Raw genomic sequence first — 21,684 nt, 5'->3', positions numbered from 1 at the left:
TCTCCCACGGCTGCCGAACCCCGTCAGCATCTCCCGCTCCTAATGCCACATGACACGTCAACAGTTTACTCACTAGCTGCAGGTCAGACTCAGCCTGTGAAACGGGTCCTTATCAGTAATCACCTCACGCGCCCAAGTCGCAAGACAAGAGCAGGGAACGCTAACAGGAACGCTAACAGGAACACGTTGATATGAAGCTTAACAACCTCTAGATTGGCACGGCTGCTTTCAGTTAAATAGTAGTGATTCATCTTTACAGAGAACTACACTACCCATGATTCCCTTGTCTTTACAATTGTGGTTTGGTTCTGAGAATGTCAACATGTAGAACACAGGAGGTTGGTGGCACCTTAATATGGGAGAACGGGCTCGTGGTAATGACTGGAGAGGAATCAGAGGAATGGTATCAAATCCATCAAACACATGATTTCCATGGTTACTAGGTGTTTGATGACATTCCATTTGCTCTGTTCTGGACATTATTGTCAGCCGTCCTCCCCTCACCAGCCTCCTGTGATGTATAATCTCTGTCTGCATACCCTGTGTGTTTCTATCCCTCCCTCACCAGCCTCCTATGATGTATAATCTCTGTCTGCATACCCTGTGTGTTTTTATCCCTCCCTCACCAGCCTCCTATGTTTTTATCCCTCCCTCACCAGCCTCCTATGATGTATAATCTCTGTCTGTATACCCTGTGTGTTTCTATCCCTCCCTCACCAGCCTCCTATGATGTAGAATCTCTGTCTGTATACCCTGTGTGTTTCTATCCCTCCCTCATCAGCCTCCTATGATGTAGAATCTCTGTCTGCATACCCTGTGTGTTTCTATCCCTCCCTCACCAGCCTCCTATGATGTATAATCTCTGTCTGTATACCCTGTGTGTTTCTATCCCTCCCTCATCAGCCTCCTATGATGTATAATCTCTGTCTGCATACCCTGTGTGTTTCTATCCCTCCCTCATCAGCCTCCTATGATGTATAATCTCTGTCTGCATACCCTGTGTGTTTCTATCCCTCCCTCATCAGCCTCCTATGATGTATAGAATCTCTGTCTGTATACCCTGTGTGTTTCTATCCCTCCCTCACCAGCCTCCTATGATGTATAATCTCTGTCTGCATAATCCCTCTGTCCTATGATGTATAATCTCATACCCTGTGTGTTTCTATCCCTCCCTCACCAGCCTCCTATGATGTATAATCTCTGTCTGCATACCCTGTTTGTTTTTTAATCCTATGATGTATAATCTCTGTCTGATTGTTCCTATCCCTCCCTCATCAGCCTCCTATGATGTTCTCTGTCTGTATACCCTGTTTGTTTTTAATTGAGGTTGATTGAACATTTGAATTGAACATTTCCTGTCCAAATAATGAATAGCACCTGGGTCAACAGAGATAATGACACAGATGGTCTGATACTACTGTACGTACAGTAGGCCCATTGAACCTTTGTATTGCAACACATCACAACCACGCATCCCTACCTGAGCCCTACTCAAATCCACACAATCACACTCCACACACCTCTGTCCCGTGGACTGCCAGGCCTCGTGAAGACTAAGGGCTTCAATCTGTATCGCTGAAGTTCAGTGCTATAGTGCGATTGAAATTGAAAGGTCATTTCCTATTGAGCCCACATGTGCAGGGTTTACTGTAAATGCAGTCTCAGCTAACCTGGGAACACTGCCTTTACATTTCTATTGCACTGTAGCGCCTGCTCTTCAGCGCTGTGGATTGATCAAGTCCTTATGCTAAACTGTCTCATCCATATTTAAAGCAGCAAACAACCATAAGCAACCATCCTCTGAAGGGGAGTAACTATAAGATAACCCATCTATATATCACTGGGACTAACTATAAGATAACCCATCTATATATTACTGGGACTAACTATAAGATAACCCATCTATATATCACTGGGACTAACTATAAGATAACCCATCTATAGATCACTGGGACTAACTATAAGATAACCCATCTATATATCACTGGGACTAACTATAAGATAGCCCATCTATATATCACTGGGACTAACTATAAGATAACCCATCTATATATCACTGGGACTAACTATAAGAGCAAATCAAATCAAATCAAATTGTATTCATCACATAAACAAGTGAGACTATATACAGGGGGTACCAGTACAGAGTCAATGTGTGGGGGAACCAGTTAGTTGAGGTAATTGAGGTAATATGTACCTGTAGGTGGAGTAAAAGTGACTATGCATAGATTATAAACAGAGAGTAGCAGCAGCGTAAAAGAGGGGTCTGGGTAGCCCTCTGATTAGCTGTTCAGGAGTCTTATGGCTTGGGGATAGCAGCTGTTCAGAAGCCTTTTGGGCCTCGACTTGGCGCTCCGGTACCACTTGCCGTGCGGTAGCAGAGAGAACAGTCTATGACTAGGGTGGCTGGAGCCTTGATCATATAGATCATGCACCGTTAATATAAAACACACACGCACATTCTGACACACACACACACAGTGTCCCAGCACACATTCACACATACACTCAGCCTGATGAATACGATCCTAGACAAAAATCCTCGTTGGGTTTCAGTAATACAGTACATACACATACAGTACATCCCTGTCCTGCGGCTGGTGCTGAGCACTAACACAGAAATACTTTGGAACCACTTCACAAGCCCATCTTTTATTCAGCACTCTACCACTGACCAAATAAATGGAATACAACTCTAATTTGGACAAATGACCACCACTACTGCTGTGCAGTGGTAATCTCCTAACTGCACACACACATGGGTGTACCTGGGCAGGACAGACAACTCACTGTGGCTCTCTGTCTGTGCCTGTCTCCCCTCTACCTCTCCAGCATTAGGAGGCACTGCCATCCATTCCCAGTGGGTTTTCATTTGGAGTCTCCTCCATGGCCCAGGGATCACAACACTACAGCCCTACTGTGTGTACTTATGAGACAAGGGGCAGACTACAGTCTATCAGGGATGTTTATGGATAAAATGGCTGGCACACATCTATAGGACGACAGAACCACATGATGAACTGTCCTCTCATGTTACACTCACATGTAGGTCTATATAGAAACTGGAAAAGAGAGAGAGGGAGACATGCTGTTACACAGTTACACACACACACACACGCACACGCACACACACACACACACATCCCAAACCAGCCCCTCCAACTCACACACACACACACACACACACACACACACACCAAACCAGCCCCCCCAACTCACACACACCAAACCAGCCCCCTCGCCTCACCTCACACACACAGTACACAAACTCCGCAAACCACCCCCTACCCCTCACAAACACACACCCATCCCATCATCCTCTCACCTCTCCACCCAGCTCTTGTAACTGGGGATGTCCTTGGCATAGAGCAGCTTGTTGGAGGGGGAGTCCTTGCCCAGGCGGTGTTCTGAGGTAGAGCAGGAGTCCATGAAGGTCTGGGCCACCACAGACAGACAGGCGTCCGTGATGCTGCTCTTGTGGATGTCGAACACAAACTGGGGGTTCTTGATCACGTTCACCCAGAACCTCAGAGGTAGGCTATTGGGGAGAGACAGAGAGAGTTAGTGAATATCATGTCATCCTGGAACGTCAGAACCTTAGAGGTAGGCTATTGGGGAGAGACAGAGAGAGTTAGTGAATGTCATCCATGTCATCCTGGAATATCATGTCATCCTGGAACGTCAGAACCTTAGAGGTGGGCTATTGGGGAGAGACAGAGAGAGAGTTAGTGGAACGTCAGAATATCATGAATATCATGTCATCCTGGAACGTCAGAACCTTAGAGGTGGGCTATTGGGGAGAGACAGAGAGAGTTAGTGAATATCATGTCATCCTGGAACGTCAGAACCTTAGAGGTGGGCTATTCAGAACCTTAGAGGTGGGCTATTGGGGAGAGACAGAGAGAGTTAGTGAATATCATGTCATCCTGGAACGTCAGAACCTTAGAGGTGGGCTATTGGGGAGAGACAGAGAGAGTTAGTGAATATCATGTCATCCTGGAACGTCAGAACCTCAGAGGTAGGCTATTGGGGAGAGACAGAGAGAGTTAGTGAATATCATGTCATCCTGGAACGTCAGAACCTTAGAGGTGGGCTATTGGGGAGAGACAGAGAGAGTTAGGGAATATCATGTCATCCTGGAACGTCAGAACCTTAGAGGGAATATCATGGGCTCAGAACCTTAGAGGAGACATCATGTAAACACAACACCCTGGCCTTACAGGGGACAGAGAACAGTCTATTACCATAACATACACCAGGTACATTTCTAGGAATGCCTCTCTGTGGCAGAACACAACAAAATGAAACAGAAGACATTAAGGTGATTTTCTACATTCAGACTTAAATAACAATCCTTGTACAAATCCAAATCCAAGCAGATTACATCCCTGAACATACAACAACTCACATTGGTTAAAGCCAGCCGGTGGGTGTGGTGGGTCTGAGCTAACACATTCAGTGGCAGAAGGGAATGAGGACCCATTCACTTTGCAATCTAGTACACGGCTTGTTGCTGACGCGTTCTATTTGATGTTTGCGCGATTTAATAAAGCCCTAATCTTAAAAGCAGGCAACGCCAGGGCTTCATGGTTTCCAGCTGTGTCTGGGGGCTTCACACCAACACGGTTCATATTGCCTTGTTTAGACATGCGGCCCATTCCATGCCTGTCTAGAATAATCAAAACACAAGTCTGTTTATTTGTTGGCCTTGGAACGAATGAAGGGAGGGAGCCCAGGTGCTAGTGTGTGTTACAGATCAGGTGGTATAAAGACAGGACTGAGAATTGCTTAGATTTCCTTCCTTCTCTCTCTCTCTCTCATTAACTGGGCAGCATGGTTTTGGATGATGCGGCAAAAGCCACACCGGCAAGACACTGCAGTCTCGAGGATGGACCGACTGTGTGTGCAACATCAGGGAGGAGAGAGAAAAAAACACTGAAACATTTGAATAACCCCTTTCCTGACATGTCCTACCCCCCAACCTGCTGTACGACCTAACAAAAGAGGATTTGGCAAGGGAACCTTGGCATTATGACTCTGAATTAATCTGGACGAATCTTCTAGGATTAGCGGCCGGATCAAAGGATATTAACACCGCCGCGATGCAAGTCTTGATTGTCGTCAATCTGGCGCAGCTGGCCAATACTAGGTTAAGGTCTAGATGGTTTCCGAGGGGAAAGGTCAGATTTAAAGAGTCTATTGTTCTATTTCTGGGCCAGGTCCATAATGATATTTAGATTTCAGTGAATGTGACACAATACAGGTTTATCTGACAAATTATCACTAGGAAACGATAGAGAGCTGTGCTTGCAGTGTGGCAATTGTTCTGCCAATACCTTCGTACAACCTAACTTTTCCCCAAATTTTAAAGCTTTTTCCCCAAACTGTAAAGCTTTTTCCCCAAACTGTAAAGCTTTTTCCCCAAACTGTAAAGCTTTTGCCCCAAACTGTAAAGCTTTTTCCCCAAACGTTAAAGCTTTTTCCCCAAACTGTAAAGGTTTTTCTCCAAACTGTAAAGCTTTTTCTCCAAACTGTAAAGCTTTTTCTCCAAACTGTAAAGCTTTTTCCCCAAACTGTAAAGATTTTTCCCCAAACTGTAAAGCTTTTTTTTCTTCAAACTGTAAAGCTTTTTCCCCAAACTGTAAAGCTTTTTTCCAAACTGTAAAGCTTTTTTTCTCCAAACTGTAAAGCTTTTTCTCCAAACTGTAAAGCTTTTTCTCCAAACTGTAAAGCTTTTTCTCCAAACTGTAAAGCTTTTTCTCCAAACTGTAAAGCTTTTTCTCCAAACTGTAAAGCTTTTTCTCCAAACTGTAAAGCTTTTTCTCCAAACTGTAAAGCTTTTTCTTCAAACTGTAAAGCTTTTTCCCCAAACTGTAAAGCTTTTTCTCCAAACTGTAAAGCTTTTTCTCCAAACTGTAAAGCTTTTTCTCCAAACTGTAAAACTTTTCCCCCAAACTGTAAAGTATGTTATTCATACTGTGGTGTCCAGGATGGAAGCCCAGGCTAGACTGGCACGGGTATGAATGAAGACCTGACTTCTGCCCAAGTGGTATTTGGTTGTTGTGCAACTTTACATTGATTGTTGTCTGTGGGGGACGTTTCATTGTCTTGGATGTTTGATCAGATATAACATATCCAATGAGTCCAAACACATTGGGGTATATGGAGAGCAACTGTGCCCTTGGAACTCACATCTTCTGACGTATTTTAAAGATGTTTGAATGCAGTTATGACACTGCTTTTTTCTTTACAGAGACGAAGCTAAAGTCTTCACTCAGATACTGAATGTGGCTCTGTGATCTGTCAACGGTCAGTCAGACAGGGACAACCCTTTTACTCAGGGAAGGAGAGAGTGTACAGCACTGAGGCACGACACTACAGAGTATTGTCCAGGCCTAGTGAGTGATTAGCCAGGTCCCAGAACAGTTTGTGCGGTCCTGCCAACTCCTATGGTTTATCCTGTAAATGTTATTATACATTTTTGTTGGGCAGTTCGGAGTTGTCATTGTGCATGGAGTTGTATGGGTTGTTGAACTTTGAGGTCAATGGTTTTTGTTTGGCATTTTGGGGTGAAGGATCAGTCGGTTTGTGGTTCCATTACCATCCAATCCCCCTAAAGTGACTTTGGGCTTCTTGAAAAGCACTTCAAATAAAATGTATTATCATTATGGTCATTGTCATGGCTAGTGAGTGTTGGCCTAGCTAACATCAGCAGGACTAATCGCTTGGTTTCCACAGAAAGAGGACGGATTAAAGGTAAATATTGACCCAATATCCACAAATCAAATGAAACAACAGTGTAATCTTGGATCAATACTGATCCATGGTTCTGGTACTCATACTGGAGCCTGTATTTCAGGCTGGGTAGAAGTAGAATGTAATGTCTATATGGAGAATGTGATTTAGTGTAATATCACTGTAACATCTCCGCTGTCAACCTTCAGAGGGATGTGTCTTCCTGTCTGCTGCTGTCATTGGGAGAGTGTGGTGGGTTTATGTGATTAAGGACACAGATGAGTTGTGTGTGCTGTGCAATGTGGGCATGTGTGTGCCAGTCTGCTCTAGAAGCTGGTCATTAAAACACTGCTTGCTGAAGGAACACACACTGAAGAAAGAGGATGAGAGGGAGATGTCGACACACTGACTGCTGATCCAAAAGATACCATCTGGAGGAGCTCTAGGAGTCTAACTCAAACACACACACACACACACACACACACACACACACACACACACACACACACACACACACACTGATGCAGAAAGGCATGCACTCGCACAGGTATTTAAACAGACGCACAATGCATGAACACACACACACACCCCACATACGCTCTCTCTCTCAAACCATTAGTAATGAGGAGGGCAAGTAAAGGTCATATGCTGGGGGACAGAGGAGGCAGGTGGGAGGAGCTATATGAGGATGGGCTCATTGTAATGGCTGGAATGGATTCCATGGAACAGAGTCAAACATGTGGTTTCCATGTGGTTGATATGTTTGGTACCATTTCATGTATTCCATTCCAGCTATTATAATGAGCCCGTCCTCCTATAGCTCTTCCCACCAGCCGTCTATGCTGTGGGATGATTACACAGTCAACCATGGTGGATGATCACACAGTCAACCATGTTGGATGATCGCACAGTCAACCATGGTGGATGATCGCACAGTCAACCATGGTGGATGATCGCACAGTCAACCATGGTGGATGATCGCACAGTCAGCCATGGTGGATGACCACACAGTCAACCATGGTGGATGACCACACCAGTCAGCCATGGTGGATGATCGCACAGTCAGCCATGGTGGATGACCACACAGTCAACCATGGTGGATGACCAGTCACCATGGTGGATGATCACACAGTCAACCATGGTGGATGACCACACAGTCAACCATGGTGGATGATCGCACAGTCAACCATGGTGGATGATCAGTCAACCATGGTGGATGATCGCACAGTCAACCATGGTGGATGATCGCACAGTCAGCCATGGTGGATGATCACACAGTCAACCATGGTGGATGATCACACAGTCAGCCATGGTGGATGACCAGTCACCATGGTGGATGTCAGTCAACCATGGTGGATGACCACACAGTCAGCCAATGGTGGATGATCACACAGTCAACCATGGTGGATGACCACACAGTCAGCCATGGTGGATGACCACACAGTCAACCATGGTGGATGATCACACAGTCAACCATGGTGGATGATCACACAGTCAACCATGGTGGATGACCACACAAGTGGATGATTGCACAGTCAACCATGGTGGATGACCACACAGTCAGCCATGGTGGATGACCAGTCACCATGGTGGATGATCAGTCAACCATGGTGGATGACCACAACATGGTGGATCAGCCATGGTGGATCATGGTGGATCAGTCACCATGGTGGATGACCACACAGTCAGCCATGGTGGATGACCACACAGTCAACCATGGTGGATGACCACACAGTCAGCCATGGTGGATGACCACACAGTCAGCCATGGTGGATGACCACACAGTCAACCATGGTGGATGACCACACAGTCAGCCATGCACTAGACTGAGTGATGATGAAAGGTCTGTCTGTCAGAGGCTCTTCCTGTACCAGCCTGCTTCTGGGAATCAAACAATATGGCTGACAGGAAAATAGACTATTATCGACCCTAAACAAATAAAAACTGTCTATTATACCTATTAGGAACTATTATACCTATTATACCTACGCCTCACATGAATTGAGTCTACTAACATGGTCTACATATCTTTGAATAACTGCAGCACAGAAAATAGTCTAGACTCTCACCCAGAGACATGACAATGACAGGATTGTTTCTTGGAAACCACACACAGCTGTGTGTCTCTCCATTTCAATCTCAGGTTAGGATGGATTATTTCAACCTATCTCTGCTGCTGGAGAATTACACAGGGCAGAGAATCATCTGGTTTGAAGGATATGTCCCCACTGCTTGGTGGAGAACAGGGGACATGGTGCTCTGAGCTGGCTGGGTGTATTTACTCATCTGGTTTGAAGGATATGTCCCCACTGCTTGGTGGAGAACAGGGGACATGGTGCTCTGAGCTGGCTGGGTGTATTTACTCATCTGGTTTGAAGGATATGTCCCCACTGCTTGGTGGAGAACAGGGGACATGGTGCTCTGAGCTGGCTGGGTGTATTTACTCATCTGGTTTGAAGGATATGTCCCCACTGCTTGGTGGAGAACAGGGGACATGGTGCTCTGAGCTGGCTGGGTGTATTTACTCATCTGGTTTGAAGGATATGTCCCCACTGCTTGGTGGAGAACAGGGGACATGGTGCTCTGAGCTGGCTGGGTGTATTTACTCATCTGGTTTGAAGGATATGTCCCCACTGCTTGGTGGAGAACAGGGGACATGGTGCTCTGAGCTGGCTGGGTGTATTTACTCATCTGGTTTGAAGGATATGTCCCCACTGCTTGGTGGAGAACAGGGGACATGGTGCTCTGAGCTGGCTGGGTGTATTTACTCATCTGGTTTGAAGGATATGTCCCCACTGCTTGGTGGAGAACAGGGGACATGGTGCTCTGAGCTGGCTGGGTGTATTTACTAATCTGGTTTGAAGGATATGTCCCCACTGCTTGGTGGAGAACAGGGGACATGGTGCTCTGAGCTGGCTGGGTGTATTTACTAATCTGGTTTGAAGGATATGTCCCCACTGCTTGGTGTAGAACAGGGGACATGGTGCTCTGAGCTGGCTGGGTGCAGAAGGCACTAAGCGTTGTGTAAGCGTTACCAGTGTGTTATGATAAAGGACTGTTTAACGTTTCCCCTCTTGCGAGAGTGATTGCATTAATGTCTATTGTAAGAGCGACCTACAGAGCTCTTGGAAAACACTTAACACGCTCTTTTGCAAATGGTGCAATAACGCAGACACTGGAAAGGATACAAATTAGGACCATGAAGTAAATAGTCTCTCTTTCCCCCTCTCTCTCCACTCTCCTCCGGCCGACTGCCCCACAAATCAATTCCCAGCCCCATGGTCCTTTGGGCCGGAGCTGAGTGATGCATGATGGGACCATGGCGAAGGCCAGGGGCTAATGAGTTATTAGCGTGGTGTTTAACTCCCACTGAGTCCATTTCCTCTTCTCCTCCACCCCCTCCTCTCCTCCTCTCTTCCTCTTTCCCTCATTCTAATCCACTCCAGGTTATTTAACCCTGCCACCCCTTCAGGAGGGGGACACAGGTCTAAATTAATCAGAGGATATTCATTTGGAGTCCACTTCCTTCACCTAGCCTCCCCTGGTTTCCTCGCCCTGGCGACGACGGGCGGCTCGTTCCCGGTCGGTCACCATGGTAATGTCAGAGCTGGCTGCCCTGATTGGTTGCCTGTGGGATTAGCTCTTCGTCATTGGATTTAATGAAGATTGTTCACACACTCCATGGTTCATTCAGTAGGCATGGTGGTGGTGGTGGAGCAGGGAGACATATTTAAGGCAGTGCCATCTTCTCTCTGATAAACTTCCATGTGTATATGTGTGTGTGTGTGTGTATACAAGAGTGTACATGTGTCTGTGTATGTGTGTGTGTGTGTGTGTCTGTTGGTACAGGTACATGTGTGTGTGTATGTGTCTGTAGGTACAGGTGCGTGTGTATGTGTCTGTAGGTACAGGTACGTGTGTGTATGTGTCTGTGGGTACAGGTACATGTGTGTGTGTGTGTGTCTGTAGGTACAGGTACATGTGTGTGTGTGGAGGGGGGGGTTGCCAGGTACACTTCCAATGTTAACCTGTTAGCACAGTACACAGTAAAACAACAGAAAAGGCCAGATGTCGCCAGTGTCTCACCAGTTGCTTTTCCATGTGTGTCTGACATGCGGGTCATGGATGCTGTGCTTGTCAGCCTGCTCATCCAGGAAGTCAAACATGTACTTGATGGCCAGGGGCAGGGCGCTGCCTCGGTGGGCCGTGCTGAAGATGGTCTCAAACAGGTCGTCCACAAACTTCTGTAAAGTGCCCTGTGGAAGCAGAGAGATCAGCAGTGAGCGACAGACAACACACACAAAGACAGAGAGAATGGCGACAGGTGTGTCAACACTGGTGCAGACACATGGTGTCAGACACATCGGTAACAGACACATCGGTAACAGTCGGTAACAGACACATCGGTATCAGACACATCGGTAACAGACACATCGGTGTCAGACACATCGGTATCAGACACATCGGTAACAGACACATCGGTAACAGACACACACATCGGTACATCGGTATCATCGGTAACAGACACATCGGTAACAGACACATCGGTATCAGACACATCGGTAACAGACACATCGGTATCAGACACATCGGTAACAGACACATCGGTCAGACACATAACAGGACAGACATCAGACACATCGGTATCAGACACATCGGTATCAGACACATCGGTAACAGACACATCGGTAACAGACACATCGGTAACAGACACATAACAGACACATCGGTACAGACACATCGTCAGACACATCGGGAACAGACACATCGGTATCAGACACATCGGTAACAGACACATCGGTATCAGACACATCGGGTAACAGACACATCGGTAACAGACACATCGGTAACAGACACGGTAACAGACACATCGACACATCGGTAACAGACACATCGGTATCAGACACATCGGTATCAGACACATCGGTAACAGACACATCGGTAACAGACACATCGGTAACAGACACATCGGTATCAGACACATCGGTAACAGACACATCGGTAACAGACACATCGGTATCAGGTAACAGACACATCGGTAACAGACACATCGGTATCAGACACATCGGTATCAGACACATCGGTTCAGACACATCGGTATAACAGACACATGACTTTACTTGACACCCAGTGTCAACACGTTCTGACACAGTCATAACCATGTCATAATAGCTGACATAAATTGTCATAACTTGTCATAACCATGTCATAATAGCTGACATAACCTGTCATAATATGGTTTTAACACTGTCAAGACCAATATATTTACACCTGTTGTGACATATATTGGGTCATTTTATGGCTGGTTATAACACCTACATAAGAGTGTCAAAACACACATTTATTCAAATGAGTTTTTTCCCTGACAAGTTTTAAAGTTTGTTTCTTAAATCCTTTGTTGTGAATTCTTTTATTCATCATATTTTAAATAACTTGTAGAAAATACACTTTGACACTGTCATAAAGAATTATGACCATCCTGTGTCACTTTACTTGGACTAAGAAAATACACTTTGACACTGTTTCAAAGCATTCTGACCATCATAATCACATAAGCCAGATAGGCCAATCACATACATGCCCTTATACCAGTCATCTGTCAAAAAGAGGGTGTCTTGTCCTGCTCCTGCTCTTGCATTCATCCCAGTCATCAGAAACAAAGTATTGGGGCAGGTGCATGTCTGACATCAATTTGTGTGCAATTACAATGATCATTTAATATGGTCAATAAAATAAAATACTTAGGCTATGATGTAATGGAATGTTTTTCCTTGTGTGGTCGGTGTCATAACCAGCCATAAAATAACACAATATATGTCACAACAGATATGACCGTATTATAACAGGTTATGACACGTTCCGTCAGATATTATGACATGGTTATGACACGTTCCGTCAGATATTATAACAGGTTATGACACATCACGTCAGATATTATGACATGGTTATGACACATTGCGTCAGATATTATGACATGGTTATGACACGTTACGTCAGATATTATGACATGGTTATGACACGTTCCGTCAGATATTATGACATGGTTATGACACGTTGCGTCAGATATTATGACATGGTTATGACACATTACGTCAGATATTATGACATGGTTATGACACGTTACGTCAGATATTATAACAGGTTATGACACATCACGTCAGATATTATGACATGGTTATGACACTTTGCGTCAGATATTATGACATGGTTATGACACGTTCCGTCAGATATTATGACATGGTTATGACCGTGTCATAACGTGTTCTGACACCGGGTGTCAAGTGTAACCGATGCATCAAACTCATGTTTCCATGGTTTCCATGTGTTTGATACCATTCCATTCACTACATTCCATCCATTATTATGAGCCATCCTCCCCTCACCAGCCTCCAGTGGTGTGTGCCTCTGACTGAGAGTGGGTTTTATCCTGTGTATCTGATGGTGTTTCCTGATGTGTTTCTCTCTCTCTCTCTGGTCCTAAATCTCTGGGCTTTGATGGGAAATAGTTTTTTCACAGTTCACTTTGAATAATATCTGGGAACAGAAGGTGCATCTCCTAAGCCTCTGTGTGTGGAGGGATTAGCTCACACACTGCACCATTGACCCTAATTTGATTTAATGTTCTCGTCTTTAAAGAGGAGAGAAGAGCCAGAACGAGATAGATAGAAAGAGAAAATCTAATCCACTTGTAAGGAATGAGCTGATAGAATGCGAGGGGGAGAAGAGAGGAGAGGACAGAATGAAAAAAGCGACAGTGAGGGAAGCCTATCTGGAAAGAGCCACAAGCGCGCAGTGTGGCAGATGAGGTGTGCACAAGCGGCAAATAAAAATCCCAATTTGGGTGGAGCGGTGACTGAGTCAGAGAGGAGAGAGGGAGGGGGCGTGAGGAGAATCCAGTTAGCTGACAATCACAGCCGTGATTCTACCATGTCCCACATTTCTGACAGCTTATCATTTGCCTATGAAGATGAAAATATACATTTCTTCCTCAAACCCTGTGTAGTCATGGGGACCGTTTAGTGGCAGGGAGGCTGTTATACATGTATGTGTGTGTGTGTGTGTGTGTGTGTGTTATACGTGTGTATGTGAGTGTTTGTGAGTAAGGAATGCCACACAGACAACTTCATCATGATAGTCCTTCATCTGTCCCCTGAGAGCACAAGCTGCCATTACAGCCCACTGAAAACACACACACACACACACACACACACACACACACACACACACACACACACACACACACACACACACACACACACACACACACACACACACACAGAAACCTGGCCCATCATTACACTGCACTTTAAAGACAATGTGTAATCTAGAATTTAGCCTCACAGACAGTGCTGCCTGCATCAGAAACCCTGTCATTTAGGATGAGGACAGAAGACAATGCCTGTAATCAGAACTACCCTGTCATTTAGGATGAGGACAGACAGTGCTGCCTGCATCAGAACTACCCTGTCATTTAGGATGAGGACAGAGAGTGTTGCCTGCATCAGAACTACCCTGTCATTTAGGATGAGGACACAGTGCTGCCTGCATCAGAACTACCCTGTCATTTAGACATGCCTGCATCAGAACTCCCCTGTCATTTAGGATGAGGACAGACAGTGCTGCCTGCATCAGAACTACCCTGTCATTTAGGATGAGGACAGACAGTGTTGCCTGCATCAGAACTACCCTGTCATTTAGATGAGGACAGACAGTGTTGCCTGCATCAGAACTACCCTGTCATTTAGGATGAGGACAGACAGTGTTGCCTGCATCAGAACTACCCTGTCATTTAGGATGAGGACAGACAGTGCTGCCTGCATCAGAACTACCCTGTCATTTAGGATGAGGACAGACAGTGCTGCCTGCATCAGAACTACCCTGTCATTTAGAATGAGGACAGACAGTGCCTGCCTGCATAGGATGAACTACCCTGTCATTTAGGATGAGGACAGACAGTGCTGCCTGCATCAGAACTACCCTGTCATTTAGATGATGAGACAGTGTTGCCTGCACAGAACTACCCTGTCATTTAGGATGAGGACAGACAGTGCTGCCTGCATCAGAACTACCCTGTCATTTAGGATGAGGACAGACAGTGCTGCCTGCATCAGAACTACCCTGTCATTTAGGATGAGGACAGACAGTGTTGCCTGCATCAGAACTACCCTGTCATTTAGGATGAGGACAGACAGTGTTGCCTGCATCAGAACTACCCTGTCATTTAGGATGAGGACAGACAGTGTTGCCTGCATCAGAACTACCCTGTCATTTAGGATGAGGACAGACAGTGCTGCCTGCATCAGAACTACCCTGTCATTTAGGATGAGGACAGACAGTGCTGCCTGCATCAGAACTACCCTGTCATTTAGAATAGGAGAACTACCCTGTCATTTAGATGAGGACAGACAGTGTTGCCTGCATCAGAACTACCCTGTCATTTAGGATGAGGACAGACAGTGCTGCCTGCATCAGAACTACCCTGTCATTTAGGATGAGGACAGACAGTGCTGCCTGCATCAGAACTACCCTGACATTTAGGATAAGGACAGACAGTGTTGCCTGCATCAGAACTACCCTGTCATTTAGGATGAGGACAGACAGTGCTGCCTGCATCAGAACTACCCTGTCATTTAGGATGAGGACAGACAGTGTTGCCTGCATCAGAACTACCCTGTCATTTAGGATGAGGACAGACAGTGTTGCCTGCATCAGAACTACCCTGTCATTTAGGATGAGGACAGACAGTGTTGCCTGCATCAGAACTACCCTGTCATTTAGGATGAGGACAGACAGTGTTGCCTGCATCAGAACTACCCTGTCATTTAGGATGAGGACAGACAGTGCTGCCTGCATCAGAACTACCCTGTCATTTAGGATGAGGACAGACAGTGTTGCCTGCATCAGAACTACCCTGTCATTTAGGATGAGGACAGACAGTATTGCCTGCATCAGAACTACCCTGTCATTTAGGATGAGGACAGACAGTGCTGCCTGCATCAGAACTACCCTGTCATTTAGGATGAGGACAGACAGTGTTGCCTGCATCAGAACTCCCCTGTCATTTAGGATGAGTGGAAAGAAAACAAAACAACAAAGACTGAGTGGGTGAAGGGTTGTTGGTGTTGTCACAAACAGAGAGAGACAGAGAGAGAGAGGAAAAGAGGAATAGAGAACGCAATCAAGAAATAAGCCCTTTGCCCCCCCATCAGAGTGACACTGATGGACCTAAAATGGGGAACGTCAGCGCCGGGCCGACCGACGGTATTTATTGGTGAGGTGAAAGTCAAACGCAGTCAATTACAGGGCTGTCGGCACAGTCATACCTCAACAAGAGAGATGGACCCCGAGATAAACTGATTACTTCACAAAACACTCCATCTGTAAAGATGACATGCCGTCTCTGCATCGCATTCCCCCCTGACCAGGGTCATCACAGGTAAATAGAGCATTGCTCAGTGTGTGTGTTATGTGTGTGTGTGTGTTGTGTGTGTGTGTGTGTGTGAGGGGGGGGGTTATATGTGTTGTATGGGTGTGTGTCAGTTTGTGTGTTTGTCAAACACACTTTTTGGGAATGTTTGAGTATATACACAGTGTGTGTGTGTGTGTGTGTGTGTGTGTGTGTGTGTGTGTGTGTGTGTGTGTGTGTGTGTGTGTGTGTGTGCGTGTGTGTGTGTGTGTTTGAATGACTGAGTGTTTTTGTCTGTCTCAGCGTGTTAGATTGTGGCTCTGGTATATGTGCTTCATAGAGAGAGTGTTGCCATATTCATTACACAGCTCCACAGTGACTGCTCACTGCCAATCACAGCACACGCCAGAGAAATGACAGACAACACCCACTCGCCACATCTCTGTTGCCTCCTCAGCCAACAACCCTGTTGATGTGTGTGTGTGTGTGTGTGTGTGTGTGTGTGTGTGTGTGTGTGTGTGTGTGTGTGTGTGTGTGTGTGTGTGTGTGTGTGTGTGTGTGTGTGTGTGTGTGTGTGTGTGTGTGTGTGTGTGTGTGTGTGTGTGTGTGTGTGTGTGTGTGTGTGAATCCTGCCACTAAGCACTCCCATTACAAATCCAGAAAACCAGGCTGAGTGTTGTCTGTCTGAACCACAACTCAAAGAGCATGGAATGGTCACAACACCAACACCACACTCCAGGACCCTCCCTCCCTCCCTCCCTCTCTCTCTCCCACCCTCCCTATCTATCTCTCTCCGCCCTCCCTATCTCCCTCCCTCCCTCCCCTCTCTCTCCCACCCTCCCTATCTTCTCTCTCCCTATCTCCCCTCCCCCTCCCTATCCCCTATCTATCTCTCTCCGCCCACCCTATCTCCCCTCCCTCCCCCCCCCCTATCTCTCCCCCACTCCCTATCTCTCCCCCCCCTCCCTATCTCTCCCCCCCCTCCCCCACCCTCTCTCTCTCCCCCTCCCTCCCTCCCTGTCTCTCTCTCTCTCTCCCCCTCCCTCCCTGTCTCTCTCTCTCTCCCCCTCCCTCCCTATCTCTCTCTCTCCCCCCTCACTCCCTCCCTCCTTATCTCCCTCCCTCTCTGGAAGAAAGCATGTGTGATGTAAAGGAGGTGCATCATTAGCAAGTGGATTGGTAATTCCCATTGAGCAGTGGGATCAAAGTCACGATTCCCTCCAAACCAAATTAACTGATTTTCTGAGGGGCAATAGCGCCCTGGCATGCTCAAAGAGACTCATTTTACGGCTATTTCCATTTCTGATTTTCACCAGATAACATCTCTGTCCACAGAAAAAGCCTTTACAGGTTGTACCTTTGTGTGTCACCTCTATCATTAGATATGCTGCTGAGGTCTGAAAGACAATATACATCTACATATTTTCACTTAGGTCTCAGAGTCTACAGGGGATGAGGAATAATATAATATTTGAATAATGTGTGCATTCGTGTGATAACTCACCTTAGTGGCCAGCAGCCTGGTCAGGTATATCTCAGAGACCATCTTGGAGCCGCGGTCTCCCTCCTTCTGGTCTCCGTGTTCATGGTTCTTTACCAGGTGCCACACCTTGACCCCGCTCTCCAGGTCGGGCGTGATCATGGGCGTGCGCGAGCGCAGGCTGTCGGGGCTCCCCGTGTACTTGATCATGTTCTCTGTGGAACATAAAGAACAACATCAGAATATGACACAGAGATGAAGCAGAAACCAATGGACATACTGTAACAGACTATGGAAATATAACATGATCAGCACAGACATAGTATAGACGTTGTAGCCGCGGGAAGATGTTTGGGGGTGGGGGTGCTGCGTTTCTTTCGCCAAACAGTGTGGCAAAAAAACAACATCTTGGTGAAATATTTTTTGAGGTCTGCGTTACAGACGGCTATATGGATCTGCTCATACAGGACTTTCGAATTAGTTTGTATTATTTGGAGATGCTACAGCACCTCAGCCTCCCTACTTCCCGCGGATATGGTGAGGAGTAGAGAGAGACAACACACCTAACAGAGGGGATGTGTAAAGAAAACATCTGAGCCAGCACAGTACTGTTCAGGTCGCCGCGATCCAGCGAAAATGGTCAGAGACCACAACATAGACAAAACACACAAAAACGACAGACGCAACACAAACCAAAGACAGACAAAACAAAATACAGGGGGGTCAAGCCACACTACACAGGTATTCTAAAGGATACTACACAGGTATTCTAAAGGATACTACACAGGTATTCTAAAGGATACTACACAGGTATTCTAAAGGATACTACACAGGTATTCTAAAGGATACTACACAGGTATTCTAAAGGATTCTAAAGGATACTACACAGGTATTCTAAAGGATTCTAAAGGATACTACACAGGTATTCTAAAGGATTCTAAAGGATACTACACAGGTATTCTAAAGGATACTACACAGGTATTCTAAAGGATTCTAAAGGATACTACACAGGTATTCTAAAGGATACTACACAGGTATTCTAAAGGATACTACACAGGTATTCTAAAGGATTCTAAAGGATACAAAGCCAAATTCAGTCAAGTAGTTTATCTGGGTTCAGTTAGAAGCTTCAAGCTACCGAGACTTTGAGATTGGACATTAACTTTTACAACAGCGTGTACGTGGTTAATTTTTCATGCCGTCTTTTTCTCTCAGGAGGTAGAATACATCTTGGCACAACTCACGGACACAAAATCGAACAGGTGTATGGCGAGATGAAATATTCATATGCCCTCCCCATTTGACGAGCGTGGCGATGACATTCAAAAACACTCCGGCTCCATGAATGTTTACACAGTCTGAAAAGAATTGATCAGTAGGACTGTTGGTCGAGGGAGAGGACGGGGAAATAAAGTGTGTTTTTGCCAAGGCAGATGCTGCAGAAATCAATTTGTCCTTCCAGAGAGAAATGCAGGAAGAGTGAATGATGGAGGGAGAGAGGAAGAGCGGAGAGGAGAGGGAGGGGTAAAGTACGAGAGAGAGAAAGCAGGTAAAGTGTGTGTGTGCATATTGACTCCTGGAACTTGACTGACTTGGAATGATTGGATAGTGTGTGTGAGCGTGTGTGTGTGTGAGCATGCGTGTGTGTGAGCGTGTGTGTGTGTGTGTGTGTGAGCATGCGTGTGTGTGATCGTGTGTGTGAGCGTGTGTGTGTGTGTGTGTGAGCGTGTGTGTGTGCGTGTGTGTGTGTGAGCATGCGTGTGTGTGATCGTGTGTGTGAGCGTGTGTGTGTGAGCGTGTGTGTGTGCAAGGGTGTGTGTAATAAGAAAGTGGTGGGTGTCTTCCAGAGTGTTATTGAGTGTGCTGGTGTAATAGGGCGTGATGACACGTTCGGTGGAGTGGAAGGAGTTCCTAGAAGGAGCGCTCCACACACACAGTCCTGAAATACTACCATACTGACATATCACACAGGAGTTTTGATTAAGAAAGGAAGCTCTCTCTCTCCATCACTTTCTGCCTTCTCCTTCCATCCCTCTCTCCCCTACTTCCTCTTCATCTTTCTCCCTCCCTGTTCCTATTCATCTTCTTCATCACCCCTCTCCTCTCTCCACCTTCCTCATTTTCTCTCACTAACTTTCTACCTCCCTCTCCTTTGGCTCCATTAGAATCATCCTCTCTTCTCCTCGGTGCCTCTCCATTGTGATCAGTCCAGTTCAAAGTCCCCCCCCTCCATGTCTCAAGTGGCTCTGGCATCGTTTGAAGTCAATTCCCCAACTAAGTCAAGAGATGTGTGACATTCTGTCTTCCTCCATCTCTCTCTCTCTCTCCATCCTGTTCCCTCTCTTTCTCTTTCACACTCACCCTCCTTTTTCTTTGGTCTAATTTGAGTGGAGGAACGGAGGCGAGGCGGTGAGATGGCGTATGGAGATGAGGTGCTAGCTGGCTAATAAAGCCGTCATTTGATGTGTCTGGAGTGTTTGAGTCCGGGCAGCGCTGCCTTTGATCAGGGTTTGATTTGATGGCTTCTTCTCAGGTTCAAGAGAACACAGGGCCGGACCAAGACAGTCACTGCTAGATGGGACACTGTCTGTCTGCATCCCAAATGGTACGCTATTCCCCATGTCGTTCACCATATTCCCCATGGGGCTCTGGTCCAAAGTAGTGCACTATATAGGGAGTAGGGTGCCATTTGGGACACAGTTTATGTCTCCAGTCCCAGGGGGGAGGAAAGTGCAAACTGCAAATGCACTCTTTCTTCTCTTCCCTCTCTTTGTTCTCTCTTTGTTAGTCTGTTAAATTCCCTGCTCTCTAATCTTGTTATCTGTCTCCTGGGCTCAGTTCTGTCCCTCTTCTCCTCTGGGGCTTTGTCACTATTACTAAGGTGTAACAGCACATAGTGGCTAATGAATGGAAGACTTTACTATGTGTTCAGGTATTGTTAATAGTGGCTAATGTATGGAAGACTTTACTATGTGTTCAGGTATTGCTAATAGTGGCTAATGTATGGAAGACTTTACTATGTGTTCAGGTATTGCTAACAGTGGCTAATATATAGAAGACTTTACTATGTGTTCAGGTATTGCTAATAGTGGCTAATATATAGAAGACTTTACTATGTGTTCAGGTATTGCTAATAGTGGCTAATGTATGGAAGACTTTACTATGTGTTCAGGTATTGCTAACAGTGGCTAATATATAGAAGACTTTACTATGTGTTCAGGTATTGCTAATAGTGGCTAATATATAGAAGACTTTACTATGTGTTCAGGTATTGCTAATAGTGGCTAATATATAGAAGACTTTACTATGTGTTCAGGTATTGCTAACAGTGGCTAATATATAGAAGACTTTACTATGTGTTCAGGTATTGCTAATAGTGGCTAATATATAGAAGACTTTACTATGTGTTCAGGTATTGCTAATAGTGGCTAATATATAGAAGACTTTACTATGTGTTCAGGTATTGTTAACAGAGCCTTTACATCTGTTAGTGACATATGGAGCTCAGTTAGTTTGAGGGATGAACAGTGTGTGCAGGAGAAGTCTGTGTTGGTTTCTATGGTGAAGGTTTAGAGGGAGAAGGTGCTGTTTAGCCACGTTTTTTAATTAAAATCCTGGCAATGGAGCTTGTGCATTCGCAACAGGGAATACCCAGTGTGTGTGTAGGTGTGAACGTCTGTGTGTGTGCTGTTCTGTGTTTGTGTGTGCATGTAAGTGTGTGTGTGCTGACTCTGACTATGGATCCCACTCCGATGAGAAGGACACAGTTCTTCCTGTTTAACTCTCAGGCGCACAGACTGCTGGGAGATTGAGGGGGCGGGGGGCATAATTGTTTTAGTTCCAGGAGGACAATCCTATCCAGCAGAGAAATCTGGAAATGTACTCCTCCCTCTTACACACACACACACACACACACACACACACACACACACACACACACACACACACACACACACACACACACACACACACACACACACACACACACACACACACACACACACACACACACACACACACACACACACACACGCACACACGCACACACACACACACGCACACA

The 21,684-nt window shown here is 45.9% G+C and overlaps 1 protein-coding gene across 1 annotated transcript in view; it reads right to left on the bottom strand.

Annotated features, from left to right (window-relative positions):
* The window catches only part of LOC135515626 (plexin-A4-like), a 448,288-nt gene that overhangs the window by 8,893 nt on the left and 417,711 nt on the right, over window positions 1-21,684 (bottom strand). The window contains 3 exon segments of the mRNA XM_064939255.1: window positions 3,326-3,538; window positions 10,822-10,991; window positions 17,646-17,836. Of these exon segments, the coding sequence (XP_064795327.1) occupies window positions 3,326-3,538; window positions 10,822-10,991; window positions 17,646-17,836 (574 nt within the window).

This window comes from Oncorhynchus masou, chromosome 27 (genome assembly GCF_036934945.1).
Source record: "Oncorhynchus masou masou isolate Uvic2021 chromosome 27, UVic_Omas_1.1, whole genome shotgun sequence".
Lineage (NCBI taxonomy): Eukaryota > Metazoa > Chordata > Actinopteri > Salmoniformes > Salmonidae > Oncorhynchus > Oncorhynchus masou.
This window is presented reverse-complemented; position numbering and strand designations above follow the sequence as displayed.